This window comes from Nicotiana tabacum, unplaced genomic scaffold (genome assembly GCF_000715075.1).
Source record: "Nicotiana tabacum cultivar K326 unplaced genomic scaffold, ASM71507v2 Un00073, whole genome shotgun sequence".
Classification (NCBI taxonomy): Eukaryota; Viridiplantae; Streptophyta; class Magnoliopsida; order Solanales; family Solanaceae; genus Nicotiana; species Nicotiana tabacum.
This window is the reverse complement of record NW_027438311.1, coordinates 179,721-195,303: the sequence shown is the minus strand read 5'-3', so window position 1 is coordinate 195,303 and position 15,583 is coordinate 179,721. Positions and strand designations below refer to the sequence as shown.

The window sequence follows — 15,583 nt, the reverse complement described above, 5'->3', positions numbered from 1 at the left end:
TAATTTTGTTACATCTAAATGGCCTTTTAATAGAAATCCTGCCAATAGGAACTTCGCTTTGATCAAATAAATCCTGCCTACTCCATTTCATGTTCAAATTAGATACCATGCCTATAGATCTAAAATCAGTGTTTAATGCTTAGATACTATGTCTGTAGGAATTAAAATCAGCTATAATAGAGATCATGCCTATAAGATCTAAAACCAGTTTAGTTAAAAATCAGTTTGGCTCGTACTTATCTATTCTAAATCAGTTTGAATAACCCGCTCTCTTTTAAATTAATACGGGTAGAAAGCATGCCTATAGGATCCAAACCGCTCGTTTAAAAATTATTTACTGTTTTACTACACTCCCAATCAGTAATAGGCATCATGCTCATAGGACATCACTACTACACCTAGGCAAGCCTTAGGTAACTATTTAAATAAAAACTGGAACTACCTTTGTTAACTATCAACTGCTACAACCAGCAGACAGGCCTGATTCAGACTTCTTTTCTGAGTTATATAATGAATCTGGTTTTGACTCAAACTCTTCCTTAGGATTTTAAAATTCAGACCTTAACTGTGTTTAAGTCATGCTATTTATATGAACTATTTGCGGAGGTATACATGAGCCTTGTAATTGCTTATATGTTTCCCTCTAAATGCAGTCCTACGTGTTTTGCATGTCGCCTTAGCCTTTCTTACCTTTAAACCTAAGAGTCAGCCTAAATCCTCCCTCTTATAGGAATAGTAGTCCTAAATTCCTTTGGGACTGATAGGAATGGAACGGGTAATAGCATGCAATAGAGGTCGAGACCAATCCGCACTTTAATACCTTAACGGGGCGGGAGTAGATATGAATATGATGACCGGTGCACTAATACCATGTGTATCCCCTCTTTTAAGGAGTGTCATACCGGGTATTGCATTGAGGTGATCCATATTATAAACAAACCTAGGACCCCCTTTTATTTTTCTACAAACATGTCCCGCTTATAACTCTTTCAAACCTTGTCTTTCAATAATTGTTTTCAAATGTCTGTGTGTTTAACTTAAATGCCCTCTTACTTGAGCCCCTATTTTTTTACTTGCTAATTGCACAAATTCACAAAAGAACTATCTCCGGAAACCACACTAGTGGATCCTGAGGGGTGCCTAACACTTCCCCTTGGGATAATTTCAAGCCCTTACCTAATCTCTAGTTATCAAACCTAGTTGTAAATAAACTTTATAGGTGTCCTAATGCTCCTTAAATTATTAGGTGGCGACTCTTTAAAATACCCAATTCCCCAAAAAAGGAAAAATGAGTCATTACACCCCATGAATGTCGAAACCCGGAAACTCCTCTCGTAGCAGAAAAAGGGGGGAAAAGGGGGGCGCGACAACATGGCGACTCTGCTGGGGATATTTAGGCTTTTACCATTTCCGACTGTTCTTGTGAATTTGTACCTCCCTTATATGCAATTACTTGTTTAAATTTCTTTAAGCATTTAATTTCTTTTTCAAGATGCGAAACTAACATGTCTTCCTTGTTTGTTTCCTTTATTGCCGCTTTAAATTATAAAACTATTGTATTTATTGCTTTCTTAACGTGCAAATAAAGGAAAAACATGTTTTTAATTATTGCATAATCATGATCAACATCATACTCCACTCGTGCCAAACAAATACTATAGCAACGCTTATAATGAGTGGTTGCGCCCTTCCTATATCATTACCCTTAAATTCGGAAAGACATATTTGCAGTAAAACTAGTGATCAGCGGTGCAGTCGACAGTTCTGTGCCTTCCCCCTTGAGTTGTCCGCTCAAGGGTACCAGTCTAAAACCCCATAGAAACCTTCATCTGTTCAAATTGGGCATGCATCATTGTCAAACCTAGCCGTGTCAGTTATGTTGTCCACATTATGATCCTTTAAGATAGCCTTGTCCAAAGTCCCCTGGGTTTCTCTAAACCCAAACGAACATCACCATGTTCTGTACATTTATTTGGAGAACTAAATGCTTCATGCTAATTGTGGGTATTAAATAGTCGAGTCTGGTGGGGGTAGGGTCTAACCCTTTTATTTTGCTGAAACTGAGGCACAAGGTCCCAGTTTCGGTATGATTAGAATGCCCCCACGCTTGCTAGACTGATGGAGGAGTCTTACATCAAATGACCAAATCAATGAGTGGAAAGAGAGGACCTCCAAAGCTAGCAAAAAGTTGGAATATCTAGAATACATTCTGTAATTGGAAGGAAAAGTGAGGAAGAGAGTCACCGACTGCCAGAACGCTGAGGGAAACGAAGGAGAACATATGGCAAAGGAATTTTTACTGGTGAACCTACACAAACTGGAGGATCTGATCAACGAGAGCATTCAACCTGAGGAAGGTCCTTCTGAGACCAAGTAGATAGGAGTTTATCTTTTCGCTTTATGAATGTAATAAGGCCAATGGCCATTAGTGACTTTTATTTCTTGTTTATTTAGTGTCGTTTTGGGATTAACCTATTTTTATCAATAAAATGAGTCATTTAGCATTCTAAGTTCTCCAAACCAATTTGTTGCTAGGCCTACTCGGGCACAAAGAGGTTCCCAAATTAGGACACGATTTACATTCCCGCACTATGTGTTTAAATACTGCAATACTTTTCATAATCCTCACTAACTTGATTACCTTTGTTTTTATTTTTGCTTTTAATATTACCCTCCCCAAAGGTTAGTTCGTGCACTCTGGAATCATCATCTTATTCCACGAGATCCAGGGGCCCTCCACCTATTCCTCCTCTTAGTCCTATCAAAAACACGAACAAAAGCAAGATGGAAGATTTGAACAATGTCAGGAACGAGAATCTAACTGAATGGGTAGAGGACACTAATGGCCATGGTACTCAGGTTCCTAAGGAGAATGTGTCGCAACTAGAATAGAAGCTACTGAAATTCCAAGAAGAGCTCGATCAGGTTCGGAATCTGGCAAGCCTATCATTTTCCCTCAGCACCCCAGATATAAATTTCCCTAATACTTAAAACCCTACACCGCCTCAAAACATCCCAAAGAAACAAAAACATCCTGCTCCTCACTATCACACTGTTCTACTAAAGACCCAATACAACACCTGCCATACCCCAAACAACACTCCACTACTCATCCCAGAACCCCAAAACTCCACAAATGACCACTTTCATACCCACCATAACACCCATATCTACGTGGAAACCATGCCACACTCCACCCAACCTATCTCAAGCACACCCGAGTCTGATGAAAAAGCTCTGCTTATCAGAAACTTGGCTGAGGAACTTAAGAAATTGACTAGACGTAGCCAGGGCGTTGAAGGAAGTAAATGAATCAAGGGGCAAAACTATGAGGATCTTTGCATACAACCCGATGTCGAACTGCTCGAGGGGTACAAACCTCCTAAGTTCGAAATATTTGATGGTAAGGGTGATCCAAGGGTCCATCTGAGGACGTACTGCGACAAGCTGGTTGGAGTAGGGAAAGACGAGAGAATCCGCATGAAGCTGTTCATGAGGAGTTTGAAAGGAGATGCGTTGTCTTGGTACATCAGCCAAGATCCAAAGAAGTGGTCAAACTGGGTAAGCATGGCGTCCAACTTTATGTATAGGTTCAGGTTTAATACAGAGAATGCGCCAGACGTGTTCTATATTTAGAATCTAAAGAAGAAGCCCATAGAGACGTTTCGCGAGTATGCTACTCGCTGGAGGTTCGAAGCTGCTAAGGTCAGACCTGCCTTAGAAGAGGAACAAATGAACTAGTTCTTTGTCCGGGATCAGGACCCGTAGTATTATGAATGGTTGATGATGATTGAGAACCACAAATTCTCTCACATTATCAAATTGGGTGAGAGAATTGAAGAAGGTATCAAGAGTGGTATGGTTATGAACTTCGAGGCCTTACAAGCTACAAATAAGGCCTTTCAATCTGGTGGTGTGTCCAAGAAAAGGGACGTAGGGGCCGTGATGGTTGTACAAAGGACCAAATCTACCCTCAAATACCAAACTTACCCAACACCTCCACTCATATATCAACCAACCCCAAATTACCAAACACCTTCACCCTCACACCAAGCTCCACCACTAACTTATCAGTCACATCCACCTCCTACATATCGGCCTACTTCACCCAGACATTCCCAACCCGCACATGTCTACCAAACCTATAATTCTCAACCATCCCACTACCAATCACCTCCTACATGCCAAAACTTCCCTAGACCTCGACCTATTTTTGATCGCAGACCTCCAAAACAATATACATCCATTGCCGAACCCATTGACCAGTTGTATGAGAGACTCAAAGCCGCTGGTTATGTCACCCCATCCCTGCTGCAACCCTTGAGAATCCTTCTCAATGGGTTAACCCAAACAAATCCTGTGCATACCACTCCGGCATGAAAGGGCACACCATCGATGAATGTCATTCTTTGAAAGACAAGATCCAGTCCTTGATTGATAACAAGATTATTGTGGCAAAGGAACCCGCTCCAAATGTCCTCAACAACCCTCTACCAGACCATAATGGTGGGGGTATCCACATGATTGAAATAGAAGATGACTGGGATCCCGAAGGATCAATCAGGTTGATTGCAGAAGGCGATGACCCAAAGAAGCCGATAGTTACTCTCCATCCGATCACAGTCCAGATTTAACCATCTGAGGACGTTGAGGTGAACTTGTCTGTACCACTAGAATTTGAAGCAACATCATCCGCAAAGACACCAGCACCAATTGAGGTCGAATTCATGTCTTCGGCAAATGCACACGCACCATTTGAGGTTGCAGTTTTGCCACCCAAGGCACATGCTCCATTCGGAGTGAGGATGGCCACGCCGATCTCGGTGGCAATGTCGACCATGACACCATTCCATACAAAGGCTGTACCCTGGGACTATACAGCCGAGGCAAGGAGAAAAGGCAAGGTTAGGTTCGAAGAGACTGTTGCAGCACAGGGTATGACAAGAACTGGTAGAGTCTATACCCCTGAACATCTAGCTGAGTCAAGCAAGCAAGCCTCCAATTGGCCACCCCTCATTGAGATAGGCCCAGATGAATTTTGGAGAAAGATACAGGCCAATGAATACTCAGTCATCGACCATTTGAACAAAACACCAGCGCAAATCTCCATTCTTGTTTTGCTACAAAATTCTGAGGCACACAAGAATTCCGCCGTGGGCCGGGGACCCCAGACCCGAATCGCCTAAAATTTTTCCAGGACGTCGAATACGGCCTATAGAAACATATTAACTGACCCTCCATGATCAAATTATGTTTTTTGGCATTTTACGGCCATAAAACTGGAAATACGCTCGAGTCCCAAATTTTCGTGTGCTATAGCCCACGCCTTCCGCCGTGGGCCCGGGATCCCGGACCCGAATCGCAGAAAAATTTTTTAGGACGTCGAATACAGCCTATAGAAATATATTAACCGCCCCTCCATGATCAAATTATGTTTTTTGGCATTTTACGGCCATAAAACTAGAATTCCGCGCGAGTCCCAACTTTTCGTGTGCTATAGCCCACGCCTTCCGCCGTGGGCCCGAGACCCCGGACCCGGATCGCCTAAAAATTTTCTAGGACATCAAATACGGCCTAAGGAACCATATTCACCGCTCCGCCATGACCAAATTATGTTTTTGGCATTTTACGGCCATAAAACTGGAAATTCGCGCGAGTCCCAAATTTTCGTGTGCTATAGCCCACGCCTTCCGCCGTGGGCCCGGGACCCCGAACCCGAATCGCCTAAAAAATTTCTAGGACGTCGAATACGGCCTATAGAAATATATTAACCGCCCATCCATGATCAAATTATGTTTTTTGGCATTTTATGGCAATAAAACTGGAAATCCGCGCGAGTCCCAAATTTTCGTGTGCTATAGCCCACGCCTTCCGCCGTGGGCTCGAGACCCCGGACTCGGATCGCCTAAATGTTTACTGGGACATCGAATACGGTCTAAGGAATCATATTCACCGCCCATCCATGATCAAATTATGTTTTTTGGCATTTTACGGCCATAAAATTGGAATTCCGCGCGAGTCCCAAATTTTGTGTGCTATAGCCCACGCCTTCCGCCATGGGCCCGGGACCCCGGACCTGGATCGCCTAAAAATTTTCCGGGACATCGAATACAGCCTAAGGAACCATAGTCACTCCTCCTCCATGACCAAATTATGTTTTTTGGCATTTTACGGCCATAAAACTGGAAATTCGCGCGAGTCCCAAATTTTCGTGTGCTATAGCCCACGCCTTCCGCCGTGGGCCCGGGACCCCGGACCCGGATCGCCTAATATTTTTCTAGGACGTCGAATACGGCCTATAGAAATGTATTAACTGCCCCGCCATGATCACATTATGTTTTTTGGCATTTTACGGCCATATAACTGGAAATTCGCGCGAGTCCCAAATTTTCGTGTGCTATAGCCCACGCCTTTCGCCGTGGGCCCGGGACCCCGGACCCGGATCGCCTAAAATTTTTCCGGGATGTCAAATATGGCCTAAAGAACCATACTCACCGCCCCGCCATGACCAAATTATGTTTTTTGACATTTTACGGCCATAAAATTGGAATTCTACGCGAGTCCCAAATTTTCGTATGCTATAGCCCACGCCTTCCGCCGTGGGCCCGGGACACCGGACCCGAATCGCCTAAAAATTTTCTGGGACATCGAATACGGCCTAAGGAAACATATTCACCGCCCCTCCATGATCAAATTATGTTTTTTGGCATTTTACGGCCATAAAGATGGAATTCCGCGCGAGTCCCAAATTTTCGTGTGCTATAGCCCACGCCTTCCGCCGTGGGCCCGGGACCCCGGACCCGGATCGCCTAAAATTTTTTCGGGACATCGAATACGGCCTAAGGAACCATAGTCACCGCTCCGCCATGACCAAATTATGTTTTTTGGCATTTTACGGCCATAAAATTGGAATTCCGCGCGAGTCCCAAATGTTTGTGTGCTATAGCCCACGCCTTCCGCCGTGGGCCCGGGACACCGGACCCGAATCGCCTAAAATTTTTCCGGGACATCGAATACGGTTTAAGGAATCATATTCACCGCCCCTCCATGATCAAATTATGTTTTTTGGCATTTTACGGCCATAAAACTGGAAATTCGCGCAAGTCCCAAATTTTCGTGTGCTATAGCCCACGCCTTCCGCCGTGGGCCCGGGACCCCGGACCCGAATCACCTAAAAATTTTCCAGGACGTCGAATACGGCCTATAGAAACATATTAATCTCCCCGCCATGATCAAATTATGTTTTTTGGCATTTTACGGCCATAAAACTGGAAATATGCGCGAGTCCCAAATTTTCGTGTGCTATAGCCCACACCTTCCGCCGTGGGCCCGGGATCCCGGACCCGAATCACCTAAAATTTCTTTAGGACGTCGAATATTGCCTATAGAAATGTATTAACTGCCCCGCCATGATCAAATTATGTTTTTTGGCATTTTACGGCTGTAAAACTAGAATTCCGCGCGAGTCCCAAATTTTCGTGTGCTATAGCCCTCGCCTTCCGCCGTGGGCCCGGGACCCCGGACCCGGATCGCCTAAAAATTTTCTAGGACGTCGAATATGGCCTAAGGAACCATAGTCACCGCTTCTCCATGACCAAATTATGTTTTTTGGCATTTTACGGCCATAAAACTGGAAATTCGCGCGAGTCCCAAATTTTCGTGTGCTATAACCCACGCCTTCCGCCGTGGGCCCTGGAACCCGGATCCGGATCGCCTAAATTTTTTCCGGGATGTCAAATATGGCCTAAGGAACCATACTCACCGCCCCGCCATGACCAAATTACATTTTTTGGCATTTTACGGCCATAAAACTGGAATTCCGAGCGAGTCCCAAAGTTTTGTGTGCTATAGCCCACGCCTTCCGCCGTAGGCCCGGGACACCGGACCCGAATCGCCTAAAATTTTTCCGGGACATCGAATACGGTCTAAGGAATCATATTCACCGCCCCTCCATGATCAAATTATGTTTTTTGGCATTTTACGGCCATAAAATTGGAATTCCGCGCGAGTCCCAAATTTTCGTGTGCTATAGCCCACGCCTTCCGCCGTGGGCCCGGGACCCCGGACCCGAATCGCCTAAAAAAATTTTCCGGGACATCAAATACGGCTAAGGAACCATAGTTAACCGCCCCGCCATAATCAAATTATGTTTTTTGGTATTTTACGGCCATAAAACTGGAAATACGCGCAAGTCCCAAATTTTCGTGTTCTATAGCCCACGCCTTCCGCCGTGGGCTCGGGACCCTGGACCCGGATCGCCTAAAATTTTTCCGGGACATCGAATACGGCCTAAGGAATCATATTCACCGCCCCTCCATGATCAAATTATGTTTTTTGGCATTTTACGGCCAAAAAACTGGAAATACGCGCGAGTCCCAAATTTTCGTTTGCTATAGCCCACGCCTTCCGCCGTGGGCCCGGGATCCCGGACCCGAATCGCCTAATATTTTTCTAGGACGTCGAATACGGCCTATAGAAATGTATTAACTGCCCCGCCATGATCACATTATGTTTTTTGGCATTTTACGGCCATAAAACTTGAAATTCGCGCGAGTCCCAAATTTTCGTGTGCTATAGCCCACGCCTTTCGCCGTGGGTCCGGGACCCCGGACCCGGACCTCCTAAAATTTTTCCGGGATGTCAAATATGGCCTAAAGAACCATACTCACCGCTCTGCCATGACCAAATTATGTTTTTTGACATTTTACGGCCATAAAATTGGAATTCTACGCGAGTCCCAAATTTTCGTGTGCTATAGCCCACGCCTTCCGCCGTGGGCCCGGGACACCGGACCCGAATCACCTAAAATTTTTCCGGGACATCGAATACGGCCTAAGGAATCATATTCACTGCCCCTCCATGATCAAATTATGTTTTTTGGCATTTTACGGCCATAAAATTGGAATTCCGCGCGAGTCCCAAATTTTCGTGTGCTATAGCCCACGCCTTCCGCCGTGGGCCCGGGACCCCGGACCCGGATCGCCTAAAATTTTTCCGGGACATCGAATACGGCTAAGGAACCATAGTCACCGCTCCGCCATGACCAAATTATGTTTTTTGGCATTTTACGGCCATAAAATTGGAATTCCGCGCGAGTCCCAAATTTTCGTGTTCTATAGCCCACGCCTTCCGCCGTGGGAACAGGACCCTGGATCCGAATTGCCTAAAAAATTTTCAGGACGTCGAATACGGCCTATAGAAACATATTAACCGCCCCGCCATGATCAAATTATGTTTTTTGGCATTTTACGGCCATAAAACTGGAAATACGCGCGTCCCAATTTTTCATGTGCTATAGCCCACGCCTTCCGCCGTGGGTCCGGGATCCCGGACCATAATCGCCTAAAATTTTTCTAGGACGTCGAATACGGCCTATAGAAATGTATTAACTGCCCCTCCATGATCAAATTATGTTTTTTGGCATTTTACGGCCATAAAACTGGAAATTCGCGCGAGTCCCAAATTTTCGTGTGCTATAGCCCACGCCTTCCGCCGTGGGCCCTGGACCCCGGATCCGGATCGCCTAAAATTTTTCCGGGATGTCAAATATGGCCTAAGGAACCATACTCACCGCCCCGCCATGACCAAATTACATTTTTTGGCATTTTACGGCCATAAAACTGGAATTCTGCCCGAGTCCCAAATTTTTGTGTGCTATAGCCCACGCCTTCCGCCGTGGGCCCGGGACACCGGACCCGAATCGAAATTTTTTCCGGAGACATGGAATACGGTCTAAGGAAACATATTCACCGCACAACCTTGATCAAATTATGTTTTTTGGCATTTTACGGCCATAAAATTGGAATTCCGCGCGAGTCCCAAATTTTCGTGTGCTATAGCCCACGCCTTCCGCCGTGGGCCCGGGACACCGGACCCGAATCGCCTAAAATTTTTCCAGGACGTCGAATATGGCCTATAGAAACATATTAACCGCTCCTCCATGATCAAATTATGTTTTTTGGTATTTTACGGCCATAAAACCGGAATTCCGCGTGAGTCCCAAATTTTCGTGTGCTATAGCCCACGCCTTCCGCCGTGGGCCCGGGACCCCGGACCCGGATCGCCTAAAAATTTTCCAGGACATCGAATACGGCCTATAGAAACATATTAACCGCCCCACCATGATCAAATTATGTTTTTTGGCATTTTACGGCCATAAAACTGGAAATACGCGCGAGTCCCAAATTTCCGTGTGCTATAGCCCACGCCTTCCGCCGTGGGCCCGGGATCCTGGACCCGAATCGCCTAAAATTTTTCTAGGACGTCGAATATGGCCTATAGAAATGTATTAACCGCCCCGCCATGATCAAATTATGTTTTTTGGCATTTTACGGCTGTAAAACTAGAATTCCGCGCGAGTCCCAAATTTTTGTGTGCTATGGCCCTCGCCTTCCGCTGTGGGCCCGGGACCCCGGACCCGGATCGCCTAAAAATTTTCTAGGACGTCGAATACGGCCTAAGGAACCATAGTCTTGTCTCTCACAATGCCACCACTTCCCTCATACCCTAAAGTCCCTACTACTTCTATTCCATTCATTCCAGTTTTCACTCCACCCCCCTCCTAAGAACTAAGTAGTCTTGTCTACTTATTCTTTTTTGGAAGGTGATTCACACTGTTTTATTTGTACCGTTACTTTTCTTTTTCTTGAATTTTGCATTTGCTTCGAGTCATCAGTAACGAAAAAAACCTTAGAAGAGCAGTGATAAAGTTATTTTCGTGTGACCTATAAGTCATGAGTTCAAACTGTGAAGCAACTACTAATATTTATATTAAAGTAGGCTATCTATATCACACTTCTAGGATGCGGCCCTTTCTCAAATCTTACACAAATGCGAGATACGCGCACCGAATTGCTTTTTTTTTTTTTTTTTTTTTTTGCCTTTGAGTCATCCAGTTGGCATATTAATAGTTTTCGAGCTATTTGTCTTTGTTTTCCACTATATAGTGGCCATTGTGTGGAGCATAGTGGGGTGCTGTGTATTTCCATTATGTAATTTTACAACTACGTGTGTTTTCTAGGCATTCACAAGATCCTCTTCTGCACTTTGTTATAAATGCACTTTGTTACAATCACGTGTGTTTCCACACATTTATTTAGGGATGACAATGGGACCGGCAGCTGCGGGACGGGTTTGATAAAACTCACAAACTTGAACCCGCCCGCCCCACCCCACTTAATCTTTTTTTCTTTATTGTTAATTTTTTTTCTAAAAAAAATTAGTTTGACATTTTATTATTTTATAAAATGAAGAGTTTAATAGAATCACATAAACAAAAAGACTTATGTAATATCATTTTGGCGAGACTTAAGCAAATTGATTAATTATAAGTCAAAATAGTACTCTTGCTAGTGAAGAAGAATGTGAAATTGTAGTTGAAATGATTGCCCGCTCCACATCCACATACGATAAAATTCAAAATTGCCCCTCATTAAAATTCAAAATTGCCCCTCATTGAACCCGCCCCACACCCACATAAGAGTAAACCCGCCTCGCCCCGCATCAACCAAAACTCGCCCCGCTCCGCACCCACATACATTAAACTTGCCCTGCCCCACACCCACATAAGAGTAAACCCGCCTCGCCCCGCATCAACCAAAACCCGCCCCGCATCAACCAAAACCCCCGCCCCATTGCCATCGCTACTGATTTATTGTTATATTTTCTTTTCCGGTTACATAAAAGGTAAAATAAAATCATGAAGAACAAACATGTCCAGCTAAACATCACTTGAAAGAAACAGTTGAGCAATTAGCAAAACAAGTTTTAGGTACCTTTACTATCAAAGATAAAGGAGCCTAATCGTTACAATCCTAATAATAATATAAAACCCCTTATACTGACGCTTGAAAAACAGCAACAGAAAAAAACAGTTGAAATTCTGACCAAAATTAGATGCTCAAAATGCCAAAAATCAGCTGTTTCTATGTGAAGACTGACTTTCATCTCCCTTGCTATCAGTTTGAGATTGGCCACGTCCAGCTATAAGATCTGTTGCTGTCTTCCCTATCTCCACTATAGTTTCCCCTATGGCTTGTAATAACCCTCCTTTATGCTTCTGCTCTCCTCCTGATTCCTCCCATTTTGTTTCTTGTTTTTCCTCGCTGATATAAAGCCCACCTCCACTTTCTCCCTGCTGCACATGTTCAAATTATACAATACAATGATAGTTAGTCATAACATGGTTGGATCTCGGTTGTTCTTAACAGCGCATGGCTATTAATTTAAGTCTTTTGGTAGCACCACTAGATCTTCAATAAGGTGAAAATTCCCTTATTCTGTATGTGCATGTTCCTGCGGCTCGGATGAGTATTCTTGTTTATATCGTTACGGCTATAGACACTTTTTGGTTCCTATTAACAAAACATCTCCTTTTTTGTTCCTATTAACAAAACATCCCTTTTTCTTCGCTCTTCCGTAACCGGTACAGAAATAGGTGCTTGTGCTTTTTCTACATTGTTTAGTTACTGGGGTTTTAGGGGAAAACCTATGCGGGGCACCTTTTGGGTGTGGGATGCTCGTTTAACCTAAGTTTAACTGAAATCAATGCCACCATTAGTAAGTAAAAACATAGAAAAACTCAACTACCAAGTTTACCTTGTAATCATATGATCTCTTGGCTTCCAATTCCTTTTCAGCTTCAGCTTTCCTCCTAGCTGCATACTCTGCTGCACTTTCTTCAGTTGAAACAACATAATCCTTTGCATTAGCCAACTTGTTCTCAACATATTCCACAGCACTCATTCCAGTACCTGCAACTGCATCCTTTGCGGCGACCGCCTTCTCTCCGGTATACCCTGCAACATTAGAAGCAACACCAACCACAGCTTTAGTTGCCTCTGCTGCTTTCTCAGCTGTATAATGTGCTGCTCCCCAACCAGCTACTGCAGCTTTTTCCTTCACAGTTTCAGCTACTTCCCCTGCATATCCTACTGCTCCTTTCCCTGTTTCTAAGGTAACATCTTTAGCATCAACAGCTTTCTGTCCAACATAACTTGCTGTTTTCCCTGCATATCCTACTGCTCCTTTGCCTGTTTCTAAGGTGGCATCTTTAGCATCTACAGCCTTCCGCCCAACATAACTTGCTGCTTGCCCTGCATATCCTACTGCTCCTTTGCCTGTCTCTAAGGTTACATCTTTTGCTTCTGTAGCTCTCTTCCCAATATAGCTTGCTGCATTCTTGCTCAGTCCTGCTGCATTGTCTTTGGCCTCCTCTGCGTTTTTTAGGGTGTAATCTTTAGCCTGCTGTGCTGATTGAGCTGCATTTTGTCCAGCACTTGAAAGGGTGTCTCTAGTTGTGGAGTAAGCTTTCCGACCTTTGTCAAGAACCGTGTCTTTAGCATAATCTTTAGCCTCTCCTGCATTTTGCAGTGTATAATCTTTTGCATGTAGTGCTGATTGAGCTGCATTTGTTCCTGCATTTGAAAGGGTGTCTCTAGTTGTAGAATAAGCTTGCTGACCCTTGTCGCGGACTGTGTCTTTAGTCTCCCCTGCCTTTTGCAGTGCATAATCTTTTGCCTGCTGTGCTGATTGAACTGCATTTTGTCCTACGCTTGAAAGGGTATCTTTAGTTGTATAGCAAGCTTGTTGACCCTTCTGAAGAGCTGTGTCTTTAGCCTCTCCTGCCTTTTGCAAGGTATAGTCTTTAGCTTGTTGTGCAGACTGAGCTACATTTTGTCCTGCAGTTGAAAGGTTATCTTTAGTTGCAGCATAAGTTTGCTGGCCTTTTTGAAGTGCTGTGTCTTTAGCATTCTTAGCAACATAGTGATATCCACTTTGAACTCCATGTGTAACATTGTCTATGCCTTGTGCACCTGCAACAAAGACAAGAGTACTGTTATGGGTAGGTTCAATTAAACTCATAATATTCCGTAACATAGGTCATAGGTATATATGTGAAAGATCCTGAAAAAATACTACTCCTACTGTCCCAACCCAATTTATTCCGTGCCAAAATCGTGACACTCTTTTATATTTAGTAATTAACAACTTAACATCAATATGCCAAATGTACCTTTCTACATGTAATAACAATGTAACTTTAATATACTCAATTTACTCTATGAGATGATCTAAGATACGCAAATAACTATGCTTATTTCAGTCCCTAGTCAAACACTATATCGATATCGATTGGGTCGCCAATTGAGACGGCGGGAGTACTATACTAATTAGTTTTGAACTCACACTTTCAAAGAAGTTAGAATCTTGAATCTACTGCTCCCTCCGAACAAGTCAAAAAGGTCCACTATGGTTATAAAATTCTCATTGAATATAAAATTAGAAGTTTAAACTAAATTATTTTCAAATTTAGAAAGGGATCATTACTTTTGGAAGGGAAGAAAAAGTAAATAGATTCATATCAATTGAAACAGAGTATTAAATTTAAATCTTGAACTCGCTTTCTGACCTGTAGAACCAAGTCCATGACTTGCCGATTCTTTGACATTATGCAATGCCGATCCACCCAACTCCTTTGCTTTGTCATAGCGCTCTTCTGAAGAGTTCTCCATTTGGCTTTTGTGCTTTGAATCTAGAGAACCCTTCTGCTTCTGGCTATTTACTTCAAACTTGACACCTCCTGGTCTCTCTTCAAACCCATGTTGCTGCTTCTGATTATGACCAAAAGAAGATTGATTCTCCCTTTGGACTTGGCCTTTGTTTTCAGAAGCAGTAGCAGCATCTGTGACATGAATAATGCCACCACCTGCAAGATGAAAATCAGTTCCAACTTGAACTTTCACCGCACCCCTTTTGGGGTCTATGGTTTTCTCTAAGTGGATGTTATGTTGTTCATCAGTTATGTTCTCTCTTCTTTCTTGTTGTGAAGCCATTGGTTAAACAAAAGTAACAAATTCAATCAACTGGTTTTTGTTTGTGTGAAAGATGCGTGAAAATGAGAGCGAGGAGAGAGTGACACAGAGGAGGGACTATAAAAAGAGAAAGACAAAGTCTCTAGGCTAATGACAAGTGGTGCAATAGTGGTGAGTGTTGAGCTCTATGTCATGCAATATTGCAACGTGGTAAGATGTTGGGAATTATGTCAGCAATTACCTTGTAAACGTGTCGCTCTGTGACTTTGCCTATGTTTAACTTTTATCTTCTTTGTATTATTACGTTGGTCCAATGGGAGCTTTATTCATCAACATGATTTTCTGATGTAAAATATTCAGGCGATCCAATACTATGTTTTCAAATTTAGGGTGGTGCGTCAACTACTTATTGAGGGCAGGAGTTAGAATTTCAAATTCTAACGGTCCGTTTTCAGAATGATAAGTGTTAAGTGTTAATAATTAAATTTTAAATTTAAATATGTAAATGTATTTTTTTTGGTTCTTAATATATATATATATATATATATATATATATATATATATATATTCGGGATGTAGAGTTGATGTGACACCTCTCAAAGATGAGGATTACTATTTATCTTTTTTCCTATTTTTTTTTTTTTTTTTGCCTCTTTCCTTCATTCCACCCACTGAAAATTGATCATTTTAATTACTATCATATTATTGCATCTCATTACATCTCAGTAATCATAAAAATAGTTACACAAACTTATCATCTTTATTGCCAA

At 43.1% G+C, this 15,583-nt stretch overlaps 1 protein-coding gene across 2 annotated transcripts; it reads right to left on the bottom strand.

The window, feature by feature from the left end:
- Nucleotides 1-11,730: 11,730 nt before the first annotated feature.
- Nucleotides 11,731-14,914, bottom strand: LOC107797196 (uncharacterized). Of its 2 annotated transcripts, none has more exons than XM_075248746.1 (3): nt 14,411-14,914; nt 12,598-13,814; nt 11,731-12,136 (listed from the first exon to the last, which is right to left on the bottom strand). In XM_075248746.1, exons 1-3 carry the CDS (start codon nt 14,832-14,834, stop codon nt 11,915-11,917), a joined length of 1,863 nt encoding a protein of 620 aa, XP_075104847.1. In that variant the 5' UTR covers nt 14,835-14,914; the 3' UTR covers nt 11,731-11,914. The 2 variants fall into 2 exon arrangements, with proteins under 2 accessions (XP_075104847.1, XP_075104848.1); XM_075248747.1 differs by having other exon boundaries at nt 11,731-12,133.
- Nucleotides 14,915-15,583: the final 669 nt, after the last annotated feature.

Excerpts from the sequence above, each read along its gene's own strand:
- LOC107797196 (XM_075248746.1), bottom strand. The coding sequence starts at position 14,834 with ATGGCTTCACAACAAGAAAGAAGAGAGAACATAACTGATGAACAACAT. Across the intron at positions 13,815-14,410 it reads TCATGGACTTGGTTCTACAG|GTGCACAAGGCATAGACAAT; the intron begins GTCAGAAAGCGA and ends TCTTTGTTGCAG. Across the intron at positions 12,137-12,597 it reads AGAGATCATATGATTACAAG|CAGGGAGAAAGTGGAGGTGG; the intron begins GTAAACTTGGTA and ends GAACATGTGCAG.